This window comes from Cavia porcellus, unplaced genomic scaffold (genome assembly GCF_034190915.1).
Source record: "Cavia porcellus strain 051 isolate PalLab524CR breed Dunkin Hartley unplaced genomic scaffold, mCavPor4.1 scaffold_2, whole genome shotgun sequence".
Classification (NCBI taxonomy): Eukaryota; Metazoa; Chordata; class Mammalia; order Rodentia; family Caviidae; genus Cavia; species Cavia porcellus.
Window position 1 is genome coordinate 105,658,257 of NW_026947485.1, and position 27,051 is coordinate 105,685,307.

At 45.4% G+C, this 27,051-nt stretch overlaps 1 protein-coding gene across 4 annotated transcripts in view; it reads right to left on the reverse strand.

Moving 5' to 3' along the window:
- Cfap46 (cilia and flagella associated protein 46) overlaps window positions 1-24,806 on the reverse strand; it is a 107,023-nt gene extending 82,217 nt beyond the window's left edge. For all 4 annotated transcript variants that reach the window (XR_010046289.1, XM_023561447.2, XM_023561446.2 and 1 more), the window contains exons 1-11: window positions 24,706-24,806; window positions 24,212-24,336; window positions 23,908-24,039; window positions 23,371-23,435; window positions 21,360-21,524; window positions 20,375-20,498; window positions 19,614-19,708; window positions 18,506-18,616; window positions 14,503-14,602; window positions 4,492-4,590; window positions 1,878-2,068 (exon numbers count right to left, since the gene is read on the reverse strand). Coding sequence is in view for 3 of the 4 variants with exons in the window: in XM_023561447.2 (XP_023417215.2) it covers window positions 1,878-2,068; window positions 4,492-4,590; window positions 14,503-14,602; window positions 18,506-18,616; window positions 19,614-19,708; window positions 20,375-20,498; window positions 21,360-21,524; window positions 23,371-23,435; window positions 23,908-24,039; window positions 24,212-24,336; window positions 24,706-24,754 (1,256 nt within the window). In the remaining variant the exon portion in view is untranslated. The remainder of the gene's footprint in view (window positions 1-1,877; window positions 2,069-4,491; window positions 4,591-14,502; window positions 14,603-18,505; window positions 18,617-19,613; window positions 19,709-20,374; window positions 20,499-21,359; window positions 21,525-23,370; window positions 23,436-23,907; window positions 24,040-24,211; window positions 24,337-24,705) is intronic.
- Window positions 24,807-27,051: the final 2,245 nt, after the last annotated feature.

The following is a 27,051-nucleotide window of genomic DNA, read 5'->3' on the forward strand; positions in this document are numbered from 1 at the left end:
ATCAAAAGGCTGAAAACTAAAGTTAGAGATGTGAACTTGAAAACAGAAAGAAGGAAAAAAGCACAAGGGAACCATGGTTATAATACCTCGATTTTTCCTCAGAGACCATGGGAGCTAGAAGAAAATGTTTTCAAAGCATTTAAAGAAGGAACTGCGTCAGTCAACCAGCATCCAGTAACCAGTGATAATAGTTTCCAAAAACAGGAGTGAAGTGGGGTCACTTTCAGATCAGTGAAGCTAAGCAGTCTGCAAGTCGCAGTGGCACTCCCAGAAGTGAAAGACATTTGTCAGGCTGAGATGCATGACCCTGACCTGGGGAAAAAGAAGAAGACCTCGGACTAGCAAATACGGGGAAATACCGGAGCCCACTGTTTTACTCAAGTGAAAGAACTGCGGACAGATGGAAAAACGGGTGTGCAGTGAACTCAGAGGACCACAAGATCTGCTCCTCTGTGGTGACAGTGAATTGGAAAGTGCAAAGAAATGACTTCAGTCACCTTACACAGGCTGTGCTAAGTGAAGGAGAAGCAATGGCCCTGGAGAAACCACCTTCCCCCAGAAGCCAACAGAGGAAACAGTAGATTTCTAGACTATGAAGCCAGCACCAGAGGAGGCAGGGAAAGAGCAACAGTGGGTGGAAAGGGGACGCATGTGGGGAGCATGGAAGGAGATGGTCGGATGAATCAGACGTCAGCTGCTAAAAGGCCACACAATCCAACCAAGGAGCAGAGATTGCTACATTAGGTGAAAAAGCAAAACTCAGCTTTCTATTGTTTAAAAGACAGGCACTTAAAAAATACTCTAACTTTCAATTTAAGAAAACAACCAGGGTCAGAATTCACTGACAGAAACAAAGTGCCACACAATAGTGAGTATGCAGAGTTAGCATGGCAGCATCTGTAACAAACTATGGGAGACTCAAAGGAGGTAAATTCTAGAGCCCTAACATTGGAAAGTGAAGCAGAACTAAAGGAAGAGAGAGACAGATGCACACTCACAGCGGGTCTTTCTCCTTTTCCTGTCTCAGTAAGGGCTACAACTATTATACAAAAGAACTAAGGCATAGAAAGTGTGAACCAGGTGATTAATGAGCATGGTGAAGACTGGAAAGAGCCATAAGACCCTTGTTGGGAAACAGGGGTCACTCCTCAGCATTCAGCCCAGGCAGGGGCTGTCTCAGACTGAAGCTCTCCCATGGAACACAACACAACACAACACAACACAACACAACACAACACAACAAAACAAGGCTGCTGGCCTGGATGGCTTTGTTGTTAAAAATTCTACCAAACATTTAAGTGGTACATAAACTGCTTTGGAAAGTGATTTTAGAAAAATACTTCCCAACTTGTAAAGCCAACGTAATCTTGGAGTTAAATCTGACAGAAATAGATATTTTGGACAAGTGTGTCACATTAGGGAACAGGAGAGTGTCAAAAAGCCTATGAAAGAAGCTCACCTCTAGGCATAACGGCAATAAAAAATATCTACTGTGAAACACTCAAGAATAACAAAAGTTAAAGGATGGATAATACTAAGTGTGGCAAGGATGTAAAGTAACTGGGACTCCTACAGTGGTGTGAGCAGAGATGTAGCACTTGGCAGAGGGTCTCTCATAACAGCAATGTGCCTACTGAGTGTTCAGCACTGCTTTGAAGATACATTTTCAAGCCCCTTTCCAGCTAGTCCCAACTCACATCCATGGACTGATAGACACAAGGAAAAATGTTGACTATTCATATCATGAGATTTGCTCCCATCAAAAGGAAAGGACTCTTGATGGAGGCAACATAGTGAATGTGAATGAAGCCAGGCTCAGCAGGTGCTGTGCACCCCACTGATGAGTGTGCCCACAAATGTGTGCTCCAGGTACCCACCTGTCAACCTTCTCTAAGATCTCTGCAATGTTGGTCAGTGGTTTGCGCAGGTGGTGCCGCAGGCTGTGCTGCAGGAGAGGTAGGCAGGTGTTCCACTGGGCTGTGCATACCACTTGGATGGACTTGGGGTCCCCTAAGCGGATGGCGCGTTGCAGTGCCATGTCCAGTCTCTTTATGATGTTCAGCTGGCCCTGAGGGGGTACGATGAGAGACAATGCTGTTAAGGCTTGTGTCTAGATATCCCCTCAAAGCCTCATGTACTCGTAGGTGGAGCTGTTAGGAGCTGGCTGAATCTAGGGTGTATGACACTGGGATTCATTGTGTGTGGTACTAGATTAGTCCACTAATTGGAATTAAGAGTTTTTGGTGGTCAAAAGGCTGGGTGTAGATGGGATAAAAGGTGGCTGCTTGCTGCTTGTTGCCTTTTACCTGCCCTGCAACGAACTGTTTCTCTTTTGTGATGCTCCTGTGCTATGCCGCTCTACCTAGAGGCAGCTGGCTTTGGATAGAAACCTCTACAACCTATAAGCTGAAATAAACCTTTTGTCCTTTAACTTTGGGTGCCAGGTATTTTGCTTAGTGACAAGAAAAGTAACTAAGATATCTGTGAAATTGTGAAACTGGTGCAAATTATGAAGCCAAGCATGTACGGTCTGGGAGAGCTGATGCTGCAAGTTCTGACTGAGCCTGGGAGTTGGAGGAGTTAGGGTCAGGGCAGCAGGTGGGCCAGGTATACCCTCAGAACTCAAGGCAGTGTGTTAGGGCAGGCCCTGAGCCTGTGATGAGAATGTCTCACAGGTTTTTTTTTTTTCTCAGAAGGGAGACACTATGCTGAAAAGACTTAGAAGTGCCTGCACTTCATCATATACTTCTTCCATGAGTGGATTAAGTGTCTCTTTAGTTAGCGTCTATTTAGCAGGGCCTGTATCAGTGGTGATGAACCCATGGTACATGTGCTGCCATGGACACCCAGAGTCGACTCTTTCAGATGCCAGCCAAGTCATCCAGCACTGCCCTAGCAGCTGAGCATTCAGATTTAATTGCAGTGTTGGCATTTTGCAATAAGTAAGTTTTGGATTGTTTGAGCTTTCAATCTCTGAAAGTTTTGCTATCACAGGCCTATATCCATTACGATTCCTAACCAAACAGAAGAGCTTCTCTCCTGGTTTGTGCTACAGTCTCTTCCCAGCACAAAAGCTCCAGTCTGGAATTCCAGACTCTATGCTCTAAATCTTCCTTAAGCTGCACCTGTCCTTTGCTTGGCCACCTGCCCACAGCTTTTCACTTCCAATCTCTGGGGCCTCACCCTTCCACTGCTCCTGGCCTGTGGGGTCCAGTCTACACAGGTAATTTCTGATCCACATCTGCTAACAACTCAGAGGAGTCCATCAAAGCCTCAGAAGCCTCCAGCACATATCCAGCTCCTCTCAAATTTACCAAGACAGAGGTGTAGTGGGGAGCAGCTGTGAAATTCACAGCACTGTAAAATGTGACATCCAAAGAACCTTACTTAGAAAAAGGAGAAAACATCCACCAAGCAGTAATTACTACTGACAAAAGAGTGGGTAGGTACAGGAACAGAGAAGCCCCTTTATTGTGCTAATGCCCTGCAGTGACCATGGGGCTGACTCCTCCAGGCCTAGCTGTGGCCCTGACAGGAGGCTTCCCCTGGGTGCAGAGGAGAGGCAGGCACAGAGGGCAAGTGCAAGATTCTTCTTCTTTTTTATTTTATTGGTACCGGAGATCGAACTCATGGCCGCCTACTTACAAGGCAGGTGCTTATGCCACTGAGCTAAATCCCCAGCCCAAGTGCAAGGTTCTTCTGAGCTGGTTCCAGGAGCACTGCTTTGCCCCACTTCAGTGCTCCTGGACTTCATCTGTGGCTGTAGATTTTCATTCTTTTTTATAAGAAAAAAAAAAGCCTGTGAAGTTCTTACTGAAGAAAAGTCTGGTGAGTTCTTATCTGTTAGACAACAGATAAGATATTTCAGTAGCATTTACACTGTTTGTAATTCCACCCTCACAAGGGAAGCTGCCTGCAGAATGACCAGACTGGAGCACTGCAAACGATCCTTGGGTTCCAGATAGCACACGAGGAACTAAAAATGCACCTTCCTCTCCTAGCCCAGCAAACCCCGCAGCTGAGGTGGGAGGTGACTTTGCCCCTTACTGACAAACAGGTCTCATGAGGACACAGGAGGCTGTTGCCCCTGGGAAAGTGTTACTAGAATTGGGGGATGGGTGTGCAGCTCCAAATAGGCCACAGGAGGACATGGTCCATGGAGGGTCATATCCCAGCCCACAGTGTATCAGTGAGGCTAAGGTGGAGCCCTGCCAGGGAGGAGCAGGAATAGCTCTGGTGCCTTGGGTACTGTGTAAGTTCCAGTGCTCCCACAAAGGAAGCCAAGCCTTCGCGCCTCCATGGTGAGAAGGCAGAGTCACAGCTGGCCTGCACTGCTGTCCTGGGTGTTAGGGCAGAGCTCAGTGGATCCAGCAGTGGAGCCTAGGCCATGGCCTCAGTGTCCTCAAACCTAGCACAAGCTCAGTGCACCCCCTGGCCCCCCAAACCTGCAGAAGAGTGGGCTGTGTGTCACGTCTGCAAGTTAAGGTTTACCTCAACAGCTCCTCGGATGTAGACTTTAACTTTACTTTCAAGTCTTGAAACTTCTAATTCACACTCCAGACATTCAATTTCAATCAGCTTCTCAGGATCCTGTAAAGTTTTTTCATATATAGAGATTTTTAATGAAACGATCAATTAACTTAAAAGACCACTTAAAACCTTCATTAATGTGGGAGGTTGAACGATATATAAGAAGACTTTAAATGTTTCCAAAGATACATACGTTTACCCAAGAAGGCTAGAAAGTATTGTTTTTATCTTTATGATAGAAAGGGGAATGCTCATTAATTTCAGTAGGCTTCAACGTGTTAAATAATTAAACCAGCTTCACATGAACATCTTCCTGTAAGATTTAGCAAATCTGCTTTATTTACTGTTTACCTGGAGTTCACATGAAGAAACCCTGCTCAGAGCTGACATGATTAGTAGCATGAACTCTAGGACTTGTCATCAAGTGTGGGGTGCCCTGTCCTTGAGTCCCCAAATCAACCTCAGCTGAGGGGGCAGTGTGATGTGCGTGCATGTGTGTGTGCACCCACGTGTGTTTGCGTGTGTGTGTGTGAGACATATCTGGTTCCCCAGCCCTAACAGTAGTTGTTTATGAGTAGAAGCATGGTGAGGGAGTATTTTCTTTTAAGTTTTAAAAATTCTTCTTAGTTTTATCATAGTTAAATAGGTACCTTCACTGTAGTTTTGAAATAACAATGATACATTTTAAAGCACACCAGGAAGCATCTTTGTGTCCTGGTCACAAGGAGGCTGTTGCATAGTTAATGACAGGCTTATCACACCATAATTAGCAAATTTTGACTTGTTTGGTCATTCACTTTTTAAATAGCTCCATTAAAGTCTAACTGAAATACAGTAAGCTGCAAATACTTAAAGCACAAACTTGACTATTGAAATGTACCCAGGAAACCCTCACAGGGCACTGAAGACATGAACAAGTCCTCTGGCTGGTTTGCTGTGCCCCATACCCACACACCCCTGCTCATCCCAGCCCCTTCCAGCTGTTGATCTACTCTCTCAGTCACACAGAATGAATGTGAAAGGCTGGATTTGACAGGACTCTCCCAGTACCCAAGTGTCTGCCAGCAGAGGCACTGTTCTCAGTTTAACATTGGTGCCCTCCACAAGCACAGGATGTCTTAAAAGAATAAGATGAAACACAGAATCTTGCCAGCACCTGAACATCTAAAGACACCCAAGCATTCACACTGGACACCTCAAGGACATTGTGCTCTGAGGCACAAAACATCCAGAACAATATGACCACTGCGGTTTACTAAGATCTTCTCTGGCATTTCAACCTCTGTCTGCCTGTTCCCAGGCACAATAAACCCCACGCCATGCTGCCTTTCCTCAGGGCTAGCAGTCTTGGCTGGTCTCTACCTTGTGCTGTTGCTTACCGAGTGAAGATGTCTTGTAGAACTGGAGTCACACAGTCCTCTTCTCTGCCTATGTTTCCCACTTGCATCATTAGAGATTCATCCACGTTGCTGCTTCTGTCACTAGCTCTTGTCTGTTTCTGCTCAGTGGTATTCTGCTGCACTGCATGTTACCACCTGATAATCTGTCCCACCAGGTAGCTCATCTGAGTTGTTACCCATCTTCTGCCATTGCCCATGAAGCTGGACACACTGTGTTTGCATGAACACAGACTTTCCTTTGCCCTGGATAAAGGCAACTCTTTGTTTTGGAGGGCAGAATGCCTGGGTCTCATGCAAGTGTACACTCAACTTTTTACATAACTGCTAAACTGTTTTTCAAAATGGCTGCAGCATTTTACACCCTCATGGTGTGAAGGCACAAGTGTGTCTTATCATAGAAAGCTAAGTTAGCTAAGTTAGGTAGAAACACTACAGGCAGTCAGACAGGGCTGGGCCCTGGAGGATAAGAACAGAGGATAAGTGCAGAGGATAAGAACACATTACCACTGTGGCCAAAGGCACATCTGTTAGGCGCCAGGCCTCCAGGTAAAGACAGAATGACCAGACCCATGCACCTCCCTAGTGGATAAGATATTAGGGCGTCACCTGGTTCAATAAAATCTAAATAGACATCAGTCACAGCAGTGTGTGACATCCAAGACTTCCTGATCCATCTCTTCCTAAAAAAAAGTCTTTGTTTTTTTTCACGTACACTTGCTGTAAAACCTGCTTCCCTGTTAGATCAATATTACCTAAATGGCTATACTTACGATCTTATTGGTTAATCATAATTTTGAACCATGTAGTATCGACTTTATGATTTTGCACTATAAAACTTCCTTTAAAAACTGGGCTCCTGCTGGGCATGGTGGTGTATACCTGTAATCCCAGCACTCTGGAGGCTGAAGCAGGAGGCCTGCTGCATATTCCAGGCCAGCATGGGCTTCAAAGTGAGTTCAAAGCCGCCTGAACTACATAAAGAAAACCTGTCTCAAAAGAAAGAAAGAAAGAAAGAAAGAAAGAAAAACAGCCGGCTCCTTGACAACCCACATTTTGGTCCTTTCCTGTCTCTCAGGATCTATCTTTTTAAGTAAAGTTTTCCTACTCTTAAGCTCTATTGTTCCTCAGAATTTATTCCTCAGACACCAAGAAGCAAGCCCCGCCTGGGAACCAGTGCCATGTGAGAGCCACCACGGGACTGGGGACAGCCAAATCCAAGCCTCTCCTCATGAGTAAAGCCGTTTTATGGACTGGGAGGAGAGAGAACAAGGCCACACCAGGAAACATGCCCCATCTGGGAATCAGAGCCATGTGCAGGCTGCCACCAGTCTAGAGACAGCCAGACTCCTGTCCCTTCTGGCATGTGGGCTGACAAACAAGAAGTGCCCCTCCCTCTCACTCCTATAAGTGACTGGCTGATCCAGAGAAATACAGGCTGTGGTGATAGCTGTGGAGGTGACATGCAATTGGCTGCCTGTGGTGCTTTGGTGTTTTCTTTTTTCTTTCTTTCTTTTTTTTTTAATTTAAAGAGAGAAGAAAAAAAAAGACATAAAAAAACACAATGCAGTAAAAGGGTACAAATAGTACAGTATTTCTAGAAAAAAAATATATAAAGTACTTAATCACCAGTTAACAGGCTACACATTATCGTCCCAGAAACAGTTGTCCATATCACTAAATTAAAGCATATAAAGACTTTGGTGTTGTCTTAACATTGCAGGTCTAGGGCCAGTGGTCTAATCATGGGTTCAGAGGATAGCGGTACACAGTGTGACACCTAGGGATATCTCCTGAGGGTGGTAGCCATTATTGATTCCTTATGGTCTTGTTTGGAAGTCCTATATCATTTCCATTGTTTTGTTGGGTTGGGTTTTATTCTTTTTGTTTTATGTTAAATCCGATGGCATGAACAGTTATTTCAAAGATGGCAAGATATATTATGGTAGCCATTTTAGATTTGCTATTGGCTTGTTTTGAAGTCCTTTATTGTATTCATTGTTTTGTTATTATTGTTTCTATTCTATTGGGTTTTGTTTCATTTTTATTACTTCAGAAGTTATCTGTAGCTATTTTGAAGACAAAAAAGGCATTATGGCAACTATTGTTGATTTTGTAATGTTTTGAAATGCTATATCACTTACACTGGTTTGTTTTGATTGGTTTTATTCTGTCTTATTCTCTTTTTTAAAAAAAACACATAAAAAGAATTTATTTTTCAATTTTTGGGAACATGAACTCAGTATATCTGACATTTAGCAGGTCAAGAGTTGTATTATTTCTCCTCTATCATCTCTACATCCTCTCCAGCACTTGGTATGGTCAGTCTTTCAATTTTAGTCCTTTTGATAGTTGTGTGGTGAACCACACAATTAATTATGTTCAGTGTCTTTCTGTGTGTGAGCTTTTCTATTTTTTTGGCCATATATATCTTCAAATTTATTGAGATAAAGTTGTTCACAATATCCTCTTTTTATCTTCTTAATAGTTCTAGAATCTGTAGTGATGTCCTATCTCTAGTTCCTAATAACTCATGTTTTTTTATCCCTGATCAGTCCGGGAAGGGGTTTGCTAATTCTGTTTTCTCAGTAAATCTTTTGGCACCACCATTTTTACTGTATCTGTTTCTAGCCTTTCAGTTTTGATACTCATCTGCTTTCTTTTTATTTCATTCATTTTATTTTCTTTCAGTTTCCTAAGATAGGAGCTGAGCACATAGATTCTTGTAAATACTCCTCAGCAGCATCCCCAGACTTTTGATGTGTGTTTTAATTTTCACTTAGCTCAAAATACCACCTAATTTTCATTTTGCAGCTTTTTTTTTTTTTTTGACTTGTGGACTATTTAGAAATGTGTAGGTTAGTTTCCAAATATTTAGAATTTTTCGGGTCTGCTGTTGATTTCAAATTTAATTCCATTGTGGTCAGTGAATAATTTGATTAGAATACGTTTCAATTTATGCATTTTCAGTCTAGAATATAAGCTATCTTACTCTGTGTATTTGAGTGTACAGTGCTCTGTTTTGGGTCGGTCACAGGTCAAGTTGACTAAATCTTTTATATCTTTGCTGATTCTCTGTCTAGTTATTTTATTGGTCAGAGCAGAATGTGCAAGTCACTGGTGTTAACTGTGGGGTTTGTCTATTTGTCCCCACAGTTCTATCAATTTTTGTTTCATTTATTTTAAAATATTGTATGTATACAAACTTTGAGGATTGTTCCCTGTTCTGATATGTTTTACCATATAAGGTGATGCTCTGTATCACTACCACTTTTGTATAAAATCAAACATTCTGGGTAGTGTGAACATCGCCACTCCAGCTTGTTTTCCCTTAGTGTTGCAGTGTTGCGTGTTAGTGTGAGACTGCACATGTGCATTAGTGTCACTGTGGGATGTGTGTGTCAGCATGAGCAATGCACGTGTGTGTTTGTGTGAGCAGGCAGCCATGTATTAGCACGAACATGGAGTACATGTATTAGTATGAGCACGGTGTGTGTATATTAACATAAGCACGGGTACATGTGGTGGTGTGAGCACAGTATTCCTCCCCATCCTTTAGCTTTCACTGTATCTCACACTGAAAGTGGGTTTCTTATAGGCATCTGCTCTTCCCTAACATGACAATATTTGCCTTTTTACTGGAATAGCTAAACATTAACAATTAATGTGGTTATAACATGATTGGATTTAATCAACTATACCCTACTGACAGCACAACATTTATTTTCTATTTGTCCCATCTTTTATTTATTGTTCGTCTTATCTTTGGTCTTATTTTGAATTAACTGATGATCTTTTTTGGTTCCACAATGTCTTCTTTGTTACTTTATTAGCTACATGTCCAGTGCTACTCCAATGCCTGCTTCAGGGCCCAGAGTGCACACTGTCTGTCTACCTGAGTCTGCAGAGAAGGGGCCCTGTTCCATGCACAGCTAAGTGCAACTCTTCAGCATGTGAAAACTTTTCACCTGCACACAGTCATCTCTCCCCTCCTGCCATTCTGCCACTCGTGTCATACACCTTCCTCAATCCATCCAAAACCCCACAGAACAGCCTCACTGTCTTTGTAAAGGTCTTTCGCTGATCTGCACTGCACTGTGTAGATCGGATTTCTGTAGATACATCTTCCTCTTGCCTGAATAATTTCTTCTACAGTCTCTGGAAGTGGAGATCAAACTCTTTCAGTTTCTGTATGTGGAAAGATTTCTTATGTAGCGAGCACTGATTAGGATCATTCCCGAACTATCAGGCCCTGAAGGGCTGGGGCGGGAAGGTTTTAGGGACTTGAAAAGGGAAATACAGAGGCAGACTCACTTTTCCTTTTGGTTTTGAAAGATTTCTCTGGGTGTAGAATTTAGGGTGACTGGCTTTTATTCTTGTGATATAAAGAATTTTGCCTTTTGGTTTTATTGTTCGCAGCAAGAAACCTGCTGCCATTCTTTAGTTCCCAGTACAAGGTATCTTTTCTCCCCACTTTTTCAACAGTTATCAAGCGTAGCATTTTTGGCCATTATGTCTTCCGTATTTTTCCCGTTTCCTCTTTCTCACTCTCCTTCAGGGATTCCGCTGCATGTTTATTACCCTGCCGGAAGTTGCCTCTGGCTCACTGAAGCTCCGAACAGTCTCAGTGTTTCTTCTGTTTCATTTTGAGGCATTCCCACTGCTCTACCTTCTGGCTGCTCCTCTTTCTGCTAAAATGTCTAATCTGTTTTAAGTCTATCTAGTTATTTCCATCTAGGACAATGTAGTTTTCATCTTTAGAGTTCATTTTGGTATTTCATGTATCATCTGTGTTTCTGCTTAACATAAATTTTCCATCTTTTTTCTACCTTCTTGAACATATCAGATACAATTACAATAATTGCTCTAATATCTGCTAATGTCAACTGATCTTGTAACCTGTGTCATTTCTTGGTTGGTCTTGATTGCCTGGCTTTTCTTCTCACGAGGGACTGTATTTTTCTACCTTTTTACATGTGTGATGGTTTTTATTGGATGCCAGGCCCTTCTACCTGAGGCTCCAAAATATTGAGGTTTTTCCTGAAGTAGGTGAAAGGATTCTTGCACTGAGTGATTCCGCAGAGTATTCCTTTGTCTCATTTCACCAAATAGTGGTTACTTTCCTATCTTAGGTAGTTTCCTCACAGGCATGTGGTCAGCCCTTTCCTGAAGACACAAGGCCATTTTCAGGCAGAAAGAGATTTTTTTTTTTGGTACCAGGAATTGAGCTCATGACCTGGAACTTGTCAGGCAGGTGCAGCCCGCTCACAAGGCTGTTCGTAGACCCCCAGAGCTTGAATCTTGTGTGGCTCACTCCTCCCTAGACCTCTGTTTTTGGGGCTTGCAGCTGCCTTGTCCCTGGTCAGCAGACAGACCATCACCTCCCACTTGGGGTCTCCTTACTCCTTGTAGCCCACAGGCTCCAGGCAGTCAGCCGTCACAGGAGTTCCCCTATTTGTTTTTAACCTCTCCAATTTTACTTTCCCTCACCATCTACAGTTCAGTGCCTTAAAACAATCACAGTTACACACATTTCATTTGCTTTTAGTTGCTTCAGGCCTGAGCATCAATGTGGCCCCTTTACGCCCTCTGGTAGGACTCCATACATTGTCTCATTACATTTGTACCACTCGTGCACAACTTCCCCATTTGAGTAAAGATTCACCGGAACCTGGACAATCACGGAGAGGTGTAGGGAAGTTAAGGGGCCTCACTGAGGTTTCTGACAAATAAAAGGTTAAACCCTGCTAGAGAGAGAAAAACAGAGCGATAAGGCCGCCTGGCCTGGCTTTCCTCATGCTAAGGCTCAACGTCCTCCTCCTCCCACCTCCAATTAAGCACAAAAAGAAACTAAAGTAGAGGGGGAGCTAGATTATAAAAAAATTCAGTATATAAAATGTGCACTGATACCTAGACACTTGCACACTTATATAGGTACATATATTCTATTATTCTCTTGCCATATTATTACACTAATATGTATGTACATTAGAATGGCAAGCAGAAACACTGAAAGGGCACCTTGGATTTGGAGGCAGATTTATTTTATGTGGATGGGCACTGATTAGGATTATTCCTCAAATATCAGGCCCTGAAGGCCTAGGGAGGGAAGGTTTTATGGATTTGAAAGGGGACGTACAGAGGCAGAGTATTTAGCTATCTTTGACTGGTTCTTAAAATGTGCATCATAGTGACCAGCTATGTATCACAGTGGCCAGTAGTTTCTAGGAGCTGAAGGTACAGGAACTGTAACCAGAACTATTACCTGGGCAGCTAACAAAGTGAGATATGCTCGCTGGAGAGGGCAGCATCTCCTGCTACAGTATCTATTTTTGCTAACTCGTCTTTGAATGTGGGGCTCTATTATAAATCTCATAAGATAAGCATCTGAACAACATGAAAAGACCAGAGTTTACCCTAGAATACACAGGTGGGCAGTGGCCAGATTAGGGATCTTAGAGCCCAGAATAGCCAATCAAGCTATAATAGCTCTCAAGGGGACCAGTCTCTTCCTTGTCATGTGATAAAAGGGGCAGAGGACAAAGACTCTCAAGTTCTGGCTCAAAATTTCCTACCTTACTCTGAGAAGGCAGCTACTTATCTCCATATTTCTCTCCCTTTTCCAATAAAGTGATTTTGTTTCCTATTTCTTTTCAATTTCCAATAAAATAACTTTGTTTCTCCTTCTAAACTTATATCTCTAATTCTTTTATTGATGTAGATGTTTTAAAGAACCCTAGATAAAAATCTAACCTCACAAGCTGTAACAGCAGTATGTGTTTGCTTTTGCTTTATTTTTGGTCTGTTTCTGTAAAGAGGGCTTTAAAACGTCAGAAGTTAAGAATTCAATTGCGGCTTCTTCCCTGGTACAGTGGCTCCTCTTTCTGGGGGTGTTTTTCTATACTAACCCATAGGAGTGCCCTGGCTCTTGGACTCTCCAGCCATAGGGCCCAGCACTGCATGGAGATCCAGAGCAGGCTGATTTTAGTAGGTGGTTGAGGGGAGGCCTGTGGGATGGGCAGGGGCTGTGGGCAAAAAGCAAAGGACAGAGGCCCGGAACTGAGGCAGTTGGGCCCACTTGGCACAGGCACAGGCACAGGCACAGGCACAGGCACAGGCACAGGGTGTTGAAAGCTATGCAGTGTCATGAGCCTCCCTCACAGCAGCACCCTGTCAGCAGCCACTCATGCCCATGTGTCTCCCCTCTCCATGTCGAAAGCAGGGTTCCCGTCCCAGGAGACAGGCCTTGACATGGTTGCCATTTTTTTTTTTTTTTTTATCAGTACCAGGGATCAAACTCACGACTGCCTGCTTGCAAGGCAGGTGCTTATGCCGCTGAGCTAAATCTCCAGCCCGCCATTTTTTTTTTTTTTTTTTTTTTTTGGTCTTGTTCCTTTTTATCGGTACCAGGGATCGAACTCACGACCGCACACTTGCAAGGCAGGCGCTTATGCCGCTGAGCTAAACCCTCAGCCCCTGACATGGTTGCCATTTTATAGAGACACAACTCAGGGCTCATGGAGAAAAGGAGGACTCCTGGGGTTTGTGAGGGCTGGAAATGGGCCAGGCCCAGGTGTTAGGCTAACAGTGCTATGCGTGGGCTCCTGTGTCACAGAAACCCAGAAGGGAGGCACCAGGCAGCCACAGAACTCAGTAGTACCTCCCAGCATGCACAGTGCTGTCTGGCCACATCCCAACCTCAACTGGACCTCCACCCCACAGTGGACAGTCCTATCCAAGGGTTACATGATTATTAAGATCCAAATAAAGTTTATTTAAAAATAGTTTCTAGATCACCACAATTATGACTATGATCTATTTCCCTTTTGCTAAATAAACTGCTTCTTGTCTGTGCCAAGTCTTACAGCATTATTTGTGTCAATTGGTGTTGATAATCACAGGTAGCTCGGGTAAACACAGTAGGTGCTTAGTGAGGACAGGAGGAGGCGATGCTCCAGTGTGTGGTCTCACTGTCTAACTTTCCCTGTGGTATGGAGCAACACACAGGTGGCTTAATAACCCTCTGCTCCATGGCAGAGCCTTCCACAGCTCACCCCGCCTTCCCCTCAGTTACAAAGCCAACCAGCCTGAGGCACCTAGATTCAGTGCTTTAGGTACACGCCCTTAAACTGTCCCTGGAGGGCAATGTTGTCATGTGTATATGTTAAAAAAAAATCTTATCCATGTGAATTCCCTAGTATTCCATGTTTTTGCAACTACTTTAGGGGAAAATCTTAAAAAGCAAATAAAAGAGTTTTAGATCAAAAATGTTCATTGAAGCCTTGTATGAAATAAGCAAAAAGTATATAGTTTAAATGTCATGTGGAGGGTTGCATGACTGCTGTGGAATAGTATGCAGCCTTCAAATGTACCCTAGATGAACCACTGGTGGTACAAGGGATCTGAGGCAGTGACAAGCGTGAGGAGAAAGGCACACATGCACAACAGTAAAGTCCACATCACCACAGCTACAAGATGCCTGTGAAGATGAGGACACATTTGCAGCCCTTCTGGCCATACTTTTGTGAGCTGCTTCCTTGCCTCTTTGGTAAACAAGGGTCATTAGGACACTTACATTTGTTGCAATTTTCTTCAGGTCCGACAGGCAGTGAGAGGCTATGTCTTCATGTTTCAAGTTCAGAGAAAGGTGAGCTAATTCAAAAAGCAAGAGGACTCTGAAAAGAAAGAAAAGGGACACTGGTTCAACCGGGGAACAGAAAAGATTCCCTTGCACAACAGAGGAAACAGGCAACGACATTCTGCTCAATTAAGAAATAAAATAATAAATAAAATTAAATAATAGACTAAAAAGGCTCCTGTGATGGGCCCTGTCAGGTCATGCACAGAGCCCAGGGGCGGCACAGGCACTGATGCACTGTCACACATGACACCCTGCACAGCCACGTGGTGAGACACTCACTAGCCACATTTCCAGGCTCAGGGAAGGAAAAGGCCACACAGGAAGAAACTTGTTTTCCTGATGCAGGGCCAGGCTTTTTCCTTGTGTGACAGGCATATGGGGAGTGTCATCAGCAGCATTCACAATCACCAGTCAGGGTCTTTGCGACATCTACAGGCTGCAGTTACATCTAATCAGAATCTGGAGATCTAGGATGGCTGAAATGACTTCAAAAAAGAATGAAGATTGTGGATGAAATTACCCCATCTTAAGACTTCTCATTAACCTGTAGAAAGAAGAGAGTGGTTCTGCACACTGACAGGCCAGGGCTTCCTCGCCTTTGCACTTGGCCTTTGGGTCCAAATCAATCTATCCTGTGGAGAAATGCCCTCTGAGCATTGCAGAGACTCAGCCATATCCCAGGTTGCTGTCCACTGGATACCAGCAACAGTCCCAGCAGTGATCTCCATAAAGGGTCTCCAAATGCAGCCAAATGTCCCCTGGGGTGGGAAGTCACATCTTTTCTGCCTTTCCTACACGGTGTCCCTGACTCACATAGAAAGACAACACCTGGCCCGTAAAGAACCACAAGTATGGATTTGCCATCTTTTTTTCCAGCCTTGGGCTTTTCTGGGCAGGAGCCCACTTTGTGAAGGAGGGGATAGGGGGCAGGGCTCCTTCTCCTAAGCACTCCCTGCAAACTTGCTTAGGCTCTGGGTCTCCAAAAGCCTGGCCCTCTGACCTCTGATCTCTGTGTCCTGCCTGTACTTAAGCATGGGGTGTCAAACAGGTCAAGAAAAAAGAATCTGTGAAGGGGCGAATCCTTGGTTTTCAGACCATTATGGTTTTAAACATAAAATTTTTCCTCCACTCAGAATTCCAGACACAGTGTCGCAAGTGAAATGTTAGCAGGGCCCACATAGTGTTTGGAAGGCTCCAAGGCTCTTTGGGATATGGGAAGGACCTGACATTACCAAGGGGCAGCTCAGCAATGGGCAGGGTGGCCTTCTAGCAAGCAAGAAGGAGAAGCACGGTTTCTCCCCAAGAGCAGGAATGGAATGCAAGGCACATAGTAAAATGCAAATCTGAGCTGACCTGGATATCCTTGTAAATGCGAAGCACTAAAGCTAGAAGTTCATACAGCGGCAGAGCCACGGGCAGCGCGGGAAGGGGCAGAGCCCTTTTCTCATCACTGCCAGGATGGGGAGGACTTCCACAGCCTCATGAATGGAGGAAGAATCCACCAGGCAAAAGGCTGACAGAAGTGAGGGCTGCCAGTGTGTCTCTCTTGGGAAGATAATGCACGAGACTGTCAGGATTTAGCTCAGGAGTGGTGGGAGTAAATGTTAGCCCAAATTATTTTGTATTAAATAATTTTTGTATTTCTGTAAATCAAAAAATATTACAAAATGGTAAACTGGGACAATTTGTAATTTAGTGGAGGCAAAGGACTCAACTCTTAACATAAAGAGAACTTGTGAGTGAACTGTACCTAGGTTTATACCCTAATTTGAAAATTTCAGGTTAAAAAAACTGAACAGAAACTCAACAAAAGGAAAAATGCCTGTAAATATGCAAGAAAAGGTTCAGTGTCAGCAGAAAATAAGGGAGCGACTTTTCACCTGGCAGGCTGAGAGGGACCACAAGGGGGCAGAAGCGAGCTTCCTTATGTGCCTGTGTTGCGCAGCGCGCCCATCTCTTGAACTTTCTCATTATTGTTCTAAGGGGCTAACGAGTGGACTTCCAGAAAGGGGTTGCTTGCACCATCGTGAGACCCCTGCCCGGAAGTATGCAGACACAGAAGAGGATGCTGGAACCTTGGCCCAGTTCGATCTAACTTCAGGCAGAAAAACTGAAGAATTAGATGGCTGACGTGAACTTCCTTCCAGGAAGATGCACACACACACACACACACACACACACACACACACACACACACACATGTTTGTATACAAGCACACTTTGTTCACACAAACCCCCCGAAGGGTCAGCTGTGACTGACGTGGTAGACGACCTAAAAACCAAAAGAGCCCAGTCCAAAGAGTATTTTGTCCTTCTGCTTTACGCCCTGCCCATTCCAGCTGTAGCATCCCTGGGGCCCAGGGTCCTGCCTCCTTTGTGCCCTTCCTCTGAGGAACTTACATCTAGTAATAGAACTCGACGTGCAGCAGAGGCCACTGCCTCCACTGCCTGCACATCTGTGTGCTAGCTGGCGCTCTTTTTTGCTGGCTCTGGTCTGGCCGCTGTCATAGGCTGATGTCATGTGGGCCTTCGTCCATAGAAAATGAATACTGCCAGCAGCCATATGAGCTGGGAATTGCTCCTGCTTCAGTCTAGCTGCCAGAAGAGATCTGAGGCAGTAAGACTTTGCTTGCAGCTAGACAGGATTCCTGCCTCACAGACATTGCCAGCAATAAACACAATACATGCTTTAAGCTGCAGAGTTTGTGTCATTTGTCACAGTCACAGATAACTAATACCCTCTGTGTATTAGTTTCCTGGGCTGTCCTAACAAATTGCTGCACACTGGATACCTTAATACATTGTCTGATGGTTCTGAAGGCCAGACCTCAAGTCAAGGTGTCCCTGAGCTACACTCTGTCCAAGGGCTCCATTGGAGGATCCTTCTTGTGTCTTCAGTTTTTGGTGACTGCCAGCAGCCCGGGATATTGAATCTTGCCTCTATTGTTAGATAGCCTTTCCTCTGTGTGTTTCTATGTTGAAATTTTCCTCTTGTTAAAAGACTGCCAGTCATGGGAAGGAGGGCTCACCCTAATTCAGTATGCCCTTATCCTAACTTAAATCTGTCAACACTTGCTCTCAAATAAGATCCTACTGGCAGGAGTTGAGGACTAAGTCTTGGGCATACTGTATCTTTCTGGAGAGTACAGTTCAAAATATTACACTCCCAAATGAATGATCCAATGATAAAGTGAAAAATATCCAAAATAATTATAGCAAGCAAGGGTCACAATGTTTCTGATAGTAGGAGCAGACACAGGTGAATGGGATAATCACTGAGAATTCAAAAGATAAATTCTCCAAAGAGGTGCTCCCAAACACAGCAGAGCATTAAACATCACTGGTGATGAGACACGCAAATTAAACTCAAAACAGTAAAACAATTCCAGCCTCCCATATTAACAAGAACCCCTTCTCTTAAATTAATACAGTGCTAGTGAGGATGTAACAAAACAGACCCTGGGGTGGAACAAGCGCCCTTTCCCTCTGTAAAGACACATTAGGATAACTATGCTCCAGACCCTTCGCTCTGCCTCCGGCTCAGATCCTACTCTGGAAGAGCCCAGGATTTTCAAGCTCTGACCAGTGTTCAGAAGATTCCAGGAAGCCCACAACTGAAATGAATGCCTGTGAGGTGTTAAAAAAAATGCCTTCTCCCATGTGATAAGCTGGGTAGCTATTCAGAAATGTGTAGAATACAATAATAACTTGAAAATGCTTATGCTCGGAGGTTAAATTTGATTTTTCAAAGCAGGATATGAAGTTAGATATCCCGAGGGTCCCAAACACGACAAACCTCAATACCAAAAAGACCAGAAGGAAATACACTAAATATTCACCCGGCTGGCTTTTGCTAGGCTTATTCTTTTCACATTTTTCAATACTTAATGAATTCTGCACACAGATCATGTAGATGAAAAAGTGGGAACACACTTACTTTTCTTCTCTGATCGAAGGAAAGCGCTGGTGGTTAAAATGATCTAAACGTTTATAAGTATTCTCCAGAATTTGGTTGGTGTTTTCTGGTAAAACATTTTTGTCCAATTTTCTAGAATCAATTAAAATATTAAATGACAAAAAAATACTTTCAAATTTATTAAAGTTATTTATTTTGTTTTGTTTTTATTTTGAGACAAGGTCTCACTATGTAGTCCAGGCTGGCCTTAAACTCACGACAATCCTCCTGCCTCAGCCTCCCGAGTTCTGGGATTATGGGCCTGTGCGACCTATTAAAATTATTCTAGGGGAAACTCCGTGCAAGTCTATGAACCTGTGTGTTGCACTGAGCAGGGCTCTGAAGCATCTCTCTTCCTGTCTTCTGATCTTTTCCAGTTCTCTTCCCTCCTCCTCCCTCCTCCCTCCCAGGGGTTGCTCCTTCTTCCTAATCACTGAAGGATGCACCCCAGGAAATAAGCGCAGGCCTGGCTGCCAAGGTCAGCACTGTACCGGGCCCTGCTTGGGAACAGTTGGCTTCTCTTACTGTCCCAGCGCCTACCTCTCAGAAGTGCTCCCCTGAGCTCACCAACTCACTCCTCACCAAACTCCCTGGGATCCCGGAACCTCCTGGGCACCAAACACATGACCTCTTCACATGCCCTTACCCCGTGCACACAAGCTCACTCTATAGTTACAAACCAGGCCCCTTAAGGAAAACACCTGAGAAGACTCCTCCTTCTCCCTGGGTACATTTCCTCTCTCTCTTCCCCTCTGCTCAACCCCACCAAATTTCACCAGAGCCCTGCTCTTGTCTTGTCAGCCCACATGGTCAGTCTCTGCCTCATCTGCCGTGGCTTGTGAGGAACAGCTGACTCAGGTGTGGGACTTTATTCACTTGCACAAGTTTCCTGTTGCTGCTGGTGTCCTCACAGGCCTGTGCTCAGTAATGAGGGAAGCTAGGGCAAGAGTAGGGGTTCCTGCTCTTCCAGGCCACCTCAGCCAGCTTCCAAACGCTGCCCACTGACACAGGGCACCCCCGCGAAGGGGCCAGGTTTCCTGAGCTCACTCCTCAGAAAACTCAACCTTTGCTTTCTCTCAAAACTACTCACGCTTTTAGTGTGTTAATGTGGAAAGAGACCGCCAGGCTAATGGAATTTTTCTTTTCTTCCTTCAACTGATGTTCATCCATTAATTCATGACGAACCTGCCATAAAATGGGACAGAACATTAATTTGCATTCAGAGAAGTAGTTCTGTAAAGATTCAGATTTATCAAGATAATATCATTTAATTCTCCTTCTAAAATCAATATTTTAATTAAAATGTACCTTCTCATTAATATTTACATTTAGTTTTTTGATGTAACTTAACCTGATTTTTATACATAAAAATTAATAACTGATGAACACTTTCAGGACATAGTACATAGTAATTACTTGTCTCTTTATAACTTTCCTGTTAATTTCTTTGAAAATCCAATGCAGAGGACAGCCCCGTGGAGGAGACATTGTTATTGTTTAAAAGAAATATTCAGACAATAACAATGAAAGCAAAAGTCTTGTTTTCAAAAATGAATCTGTGCACACTTTCACATAGCATAAGTCACTAGTTCTTTTCACTGTTTCTTTTCATTTTGCTCTTGTATATGTGTGATTTTTATTTCTCTCAATTAATGGGCTTGTTCGTGGTCTCATGCTTAGTTTTCTGAACAGTGACTTTTAAAAAAAATTACTTCCTGTATGTATTTTTTGTTTGTTTGTTTGCTGTTTTTGTGCTGAGAATCAAACTCAAGGCCTTGTGCCTGCCGGGCAGGCACTGCACCAGGTTACATCCTTGGCCCCATATGCGTGACTTTAATGATGTCTGTTTACCATAACGGAGAATATCTGTCGATACTTTTGGGGCACGTGAGCTTTGATAAATGGTGCTGCAGTGGAGCAAAACTTGGCAGCTTCTTCCTTTTTTCCAGCCTGAAGATAACACTCAAGAAGTTCCCTGGATGATATAAAAAATGGTGGATACTAAACCTTGTTGAAATTGTTTTCTGTTCCAAATCCCAAGACATTGTACTTTGGTGACTTTTATGTTTCACAAACTTTAAAAAAAGTCCCTGGAAACTCCCCAAACCATAGCCAGGGCCCATGGCTCACCAAGAAGGGCCAGTGGGAGCCAAGAAACACGTTACCATAGACAACAGAACAGGAATTCTTGGCATTTTAATTACCTATGACATTTGAAAGTGACATCTTAAAGAAAGATCACATCTATGTTTACTTTCTTTTGAGACTCCCCAAATACCCACAAGCAGGCACCAAAATATGCAGGCCTGGATTTGGACTTGGGGGTAAGTCTTTGGCAGTGGCACAATGGGGATCCTCACAGTCAGCATCTACCCAGCCACTGTCCTCACAGAGTGGCCCAGGACACAAAACCTCTGGCAGGTCCCCTTTCAGCCCAGGAGGTACAATGACCAGTTCTTTGATGACGGACCCACCCTGCACTGACCCACAGAGTAGTGCAAGGCTACCTGAATACCTGGATGTGGTGCTTACTGGTTTAACTATCTGCCAAAACATCTACCTCATTAAGAGTTTACTACATTAAGATTTCAGAACCATGAACCAGAACTAGTGACGGGTTCTTTGCATCTTAATATATTTCTCTGTCATCAATAGAAATGTCGTTGGTAAGAACCACCCATAGATTCTGAAAACAACCTTCCAGCAAAATACAAACTCAGTCCCAACTAGGGAAGATAAGTAAGTGATACACAGCCTGGCAACACAAAATCATAACCCAGAAGGGAGAGACACGTTAGCACCCTGCCCAGCACCCAAGAGTGGGCACAGCACTCACAGCATCAGCTCAGCCTGCCATTCCTTGTCTTCTTCCTCGGTCTGATTTAACACACTGACGATTTGGGAGAGGCTGGGGATCACAAGGTGGTGATACCCAGGCTTGAGAAATGGCCTCACCATGTGCCAGTACAGTACTGAGGCATTGTACACCAGGAAGTAGTACCTGCGACCGGGGAGAGGAAGTCAGTAGGGAAGCCACAAGGTCAGGGCCCCCTGTTTCCCAGTCCACTGAAATGGCTTCACTGTCTTTTGCAGAGGGTGGCAGCCCTGTCTGTGGTGCTTTCTCCCAGTCTGCATGTGCACCAGGATGCATAGACATTCCTGGATGGCCCTGCTCACACCAGATGGAACTCCAGTCCAGTCCACAGTGATGACATGGCCATAACTCCTGAGCTCAGGCCAGGATCCTTTCATTTCGCTATTCCACAAGTGGATCGGCACCCCACAAAAATATATCAGTAAGGAAGAGAGGGAGGGGTATGGAAGGTTTCCTGGAGGAGGTGAGATCTTGCTGTGGCCTAAAAGGTGACCAGGAGTCTGCCAGGAGCTAAGTGAAAGGAAAGAGGCTCAGGCAGAGTGCGAAGGAACATTTGGGGACTATAAACTGTGAAGTCAGGGGACCGGAGAAGTGAGAAAAGTTGTTTCTCAAACATCTGGGCTTCCCTTGCCGAGCACCACCTAGAAGATTTAAGGAGGGGAGCCACTGAGCTTTCTTACTCTAGGGCTGTTCTCTGCAGTGGACAGCTCTGTCCTCTGGGGCCTCGGGTGCAGGATGACATCTTACTGCTGACTACCACACAGTCCAGTGCTACTCAAGACGCACACAAGAGGAAGGACATTAGGGTGGCCAGCAGTCATATAAGTCTGGCCTTGGAGGATTCTTCTCTGGGTCACAGCTCCTCCAAGGGAAAGAGGGAAGGGCAGGTGCCACAAGCACATTCCTCTGGCTGAGATGAGCCCTTTCTCTGCTGTCTCCCTGGAATCTTTGTCATGTTGGAAAACAACTTATCCTCTCCCTGGTCATCCTCTTCCTAAGTTTCCTTTGATTGACTCCTGTCCCATCCAATGGGACTACTTGGTTGTCTCCTCCTCCCCCAACACCAGCCGGTTGCTCCCAAGTGACACCCATACCACTTCCTAACGGTGTCTCTGCCAACTTTCTCAAGATCCTGATCGCCCACCATCTCCTGGTGGGTGATCCCTAAAACTCCTGCAGTAGAGCACCAGCTGGGTTCTTCCCCAGGTTACTCAGACTCCCGGATTCATCATGTGGGACATGGTTCCTTTTGGAGACACCCCTTGTTCTTAGGATCTTTGTTTCAGGGTCAGGTCCCCTCATTCCTCTGTTTCCATGGAGGGAGGCTCTGTGGATCTGGGCCCTGAATCCCAAGCACCTACACAAGATATGGCCAGAAAGGACCATCAACAGACGAGCAGTGGACACTGGAGGAATGAGGGAATGAACCTGGGATTTATAGCGAAAGCAGCTTCAAATGCTGCTTCCCATCATACCTGCTGCACTAACATCAGTTTGTGTTCAAGCCTAATCATGTCAGTAATCATATTTGTTATACTCAGCGTTAACTGAGTAGAAAAACTGAGTTGGAGTTTCAGTGACTCACTTGTACAGATGCAGGCGGGTTGGCTCGGACAGCCCTCCAGAGTGGTGGGCAGCCACCTGAGGAAGCCAAGAGCATGGTCCCCTCACACTGGAGATGTGGACCCTTCAAGACTGGGAGTAGGATCCCAGGGTGCAGGTCAGAAGGCAGGTGCACAGAAAAAACAGATTCTGACAATTGCGAAAACTCTCAAGAAGATGTAGTGCTGTGGAAACTTTGTATGTATGGTCTGCTTTTCCACGCTAACGAGATGAGCTTATGGCCATAAGCTAATTAAAAACACAAAATGAAAACAAAGGGAAAACCCTGATTGGCCAAATAGATTGGACCACTCAGTAAATTCTGGCCTTTTATATAGTCATTTAGGAATACACAGCTCAGGACGCCTACCTGCGTTCTCCTTTTGCAAAGTTTATAGCCTTCATGTACTGAGTCACACAGTGTTCAAACTCTTCCTAAAACAACATGAAGAATGTGTAATTAAATTGAATCTGCCACCGAGGCACCCACTGCTGCTTGTGGTCACTTCCACAGACTCTCTCACTGAGACCAGGCTGGAATATGGGTTGATGCACACTTGGGGTGCAGGACTGGGCTTCATCAGAAAACACAGCTGCCTGTGTTTTAGGGTGCCCATGTGCCCCTAGGTTCCCTTTACTCAGCTTGGGGATCACTGCAGGTGTATAGGGCAACTGAAGGTTACGCCAGAGTCAAAGTGTCATAATGCACACGTCATGCACCTGACAAGCAGTGCGTGCCCTGAGGAAGAAGCACAAGCAGGAAATGGTATGATTTCACAGCACGGTGAAAACGAATTTGGCTACTTAACTCCATTTGCTGAACTATGACTAGTTTAAGACTGGGCTAGTCACCCTGTGGAGGCGGCAGAGGCTGAAAGCTGAGAAGTAGGGGCTTCCATGTGCTCACCAGGTTGTCCGAGGACTTCGGGGCACACAGCTGGGCCCTGCACAGGTGCGCCCGGCCCAGAAACTGGGTGACTGGCCCCTTCACCTTGAAGTACATCTGGATGCAGCCCTCGCTCATCTCTAGCTGTCCCATCTGCAAGACAACATGCCTCCAGGAGCTGGAAAGATGCTGTGCAGATGGAATACCCCTGAGGACAGGCTGGGGTGCACTTAAGAAGGACGACCCACCCACTTGTCCTCCAACCAGCGTCTGAGCCCAGAAACCCCAGGAATCCGGCAGCCCTCCTTGGGCTGGGTCTGTCCACCTTGAGCGCCTGTTCAGCACAGAGCACAAACAAGTCGGGACTGAAGCTTTCTGAGGGGTCGAACTCTGACTTTCCCAGGTTGGCCGACTTGATTAGCTCGTAGGCTCGCTTCAAGGAATCAGCATCTGTTGGGCAAGGGGTGACAGAGGAGTTGGAGGTCTGACTTCCGTGACCCGTGGTCCTGTCCGGGGGACCAGCGGCCCGAGCCACCAGCACCTGCACTTCAGGACGGGCTCCTAGGGCCCTCCCACCTCAGAACTCCGCCCTCAGGGGCTCAGCCAGCCACAGGCCCAAGCAGCAAGGCCGTAGGGTCACCTGTGCTCCAGGCAATCCCGAATTCAAGGCCTTCAACGGCTGGCCTCAAAGGATCGCTCCTATAAACCAGAGGCAGGAGTCCCTGGGATTTCCCCCTCTTTGGGGATCTGGGGACCCCAGGCTCTCAAGGACGGGGATTCTGGGGTCTTCTAGCGGCGGGTCAGTGGCCCCGGGCTCACCTTCGTGGCTCTCCGCGCGGGCCAGCTCCTGGGTAATGACCAGGTCCATGGCGTCGCCAGTCGTCCAGACAGTCTGCAGCTGCCTTGGGATCAGCCGGCGGTTGCCTGGCGACCGGGAGGGACGCGGGGCGGCTGGTGGGAGGAGCCACACCGGTGGGTGACTCCCTGCTGTAGAGGGGCGGGAGTTTGGCAGTGGATGGCAGAAGGGGTGGGGGGGAACGTGGGCTGGGTTGGGGCTGGTGAGGAACAGTCATTGGAAGATGCAAGGACAAGGAAGGCGAGAAGTGGAAAGAGACAGTGCATAAATGGTTCTACAAGTTTGGCTCTTTATGAGGTGGAAAGAGACTGCACAGCCTTTGGGGTCTACTATGGACGACTGCTGCAGCAAGAATGAATGATACACAGCAGCAGGGAGAGGAAAGCTGAGGTCTCCTCCAGACTGGGAGTTGTGACCCTCAAGAAGTGTCCGGGACTGGAGAGGTCCTGAAGGGTCATTGTGGGCAGGGTTCGGGCCGTGTTGGACCTAGAAGCCACCCTGAAAGGAGAGGTGCGTGGAAGGGGAGAGAGTGGGATGTCAGCGAGCAGGGGCAGTCCCTAGAGAGGACTGTGCTGGCAGGACCCGAAGGAGTGCAGAGCTGGGGAGCTGGGGCCAGCTGTAGGCAGGGATGCGGCCCAGCAGCAGTGTGGGGGTTAGAAGCTCCAGTCCTCGCCTTTGGTTAGGACCTCACCTCCTGGCTTCCAGTACAGACTCCAGCTTTCCAGCATAGACTCTTCAGCCTTTCATCACAGAGCCTTTGGCCTCCTGTTGCAGACCCATCAGCCTACTGGTGTGGACTTGCACAAGACACTGGGGTGAACTCCAGACCTTGGATCGAATCCTTTGGCCCCCAGTGCGTAGACACCCTCTGCAAACTTCTTCATCCGACTCTGTGGCTCACTCTGTAAGCCAATCTTGTTTCTTTTACATCTGTTCTTTCTAGTACAACCTTGACTAATACAGAAATTGGTACTGAGAGAGACGGGTTATTGTTATTATGTTGCTTGGTTATATGACTCAAGAGCCTTGGAAGTTAACTTGAAAAGTTTTTGAGAGGCTGACCAAAAGACATCTCCTGAATACTGTGTATTATATTGGGGACTCTGGTGGGAACCTGGAGAATCAGAGTACTGATGGAAATGCTGCCAGATAAAGCTTAGGAGGCTTCTGTTGAGAAGCACTGCTGTGTCTGCTGGGGTCCAGGTAGTATATTGTGCTTTAGCTGAAAGTTGGTCTTCATTTTGCTTGTATTTAGAAATATTATGTGGTAGCAAAAAATTTCATGGCAGTCTACAGTTGGGATAGTAGCATAGTTACTTTTGACCAGATCTATGTTGGAAATTTAGAGCCAAGGGCCAGTAGAGCAATTTAAAACATTTGGCCAGAGAGAAGGCTCTATTGGAACTGTGGGTTACAAAGATGAAGCAGAGAACATGGTTGTTTAGAAGATTAGGATAATGAAAAATCAAGAGTACATTTGAATTGCAAGAGATCCTTATATGTTAGTCTTACTGTGCCACATTAAAAGTTAATGGGACGCAGGGACTGTGATTGTAATTGTTCTTTTAGTGTGATTTTAATGTTTCTATGTGATTGTAACCAGGTTAATTTATCAAAGTACTGTGTTTTAATGTTGCACCTTGGTTATCCTTTAAATATTTTGCTTTTGGTGCAGGAATTAAGTGTAGAAAGATTTGCATATATGTAATTGTTGTATTAATGTAAATCTGGATAGACCAAGATGTGTTAACTTTCACAAATCTGCCCCTAAGGACTATTGTTTAAGGAAATGCACGTGGTTATTAAGTTGACCAGGGGTGGATTGTTATGGGTTAAGAACTGGTGGTCAACATAACACCAGCTGGATTACATCAGCATGGCACTGATCATAGATGTTGCACCTGAAGAAGGTTGCCAGCATAAATAGAAACATGGAGAAGGAGAAGATATTGCATAGAAGCTATTGCGTTGAGGCATTGAGGCATTGTGGGCTCTCCTAAGTGTTGCTGTTTGAGCCATTGGTTCTCCTGGAGAAGCTCTGGTCCTCACATTGAGCATTGCTTCCTGGCTCTGGAGAGCAGCTGTGCTGCTTGGTCTCTAGGATGAACTCATCATGCTGGCTTCCTGGCATGTACTCGTCTGTGCTTGTTGTCGGACGAGCTCGGGGCTTCCGTGTCGCTGAGGATGGCTGTGGTGCCTTTCAGCCCTGGTCTTTGTTGTGAGTGTGACTTCTTGGCTCCAATGTAGAACCTTCAACCAACCAGCACAGCTCCTTCACCCCGCTGGCCTGGACTTTCTGGCTTCCACAG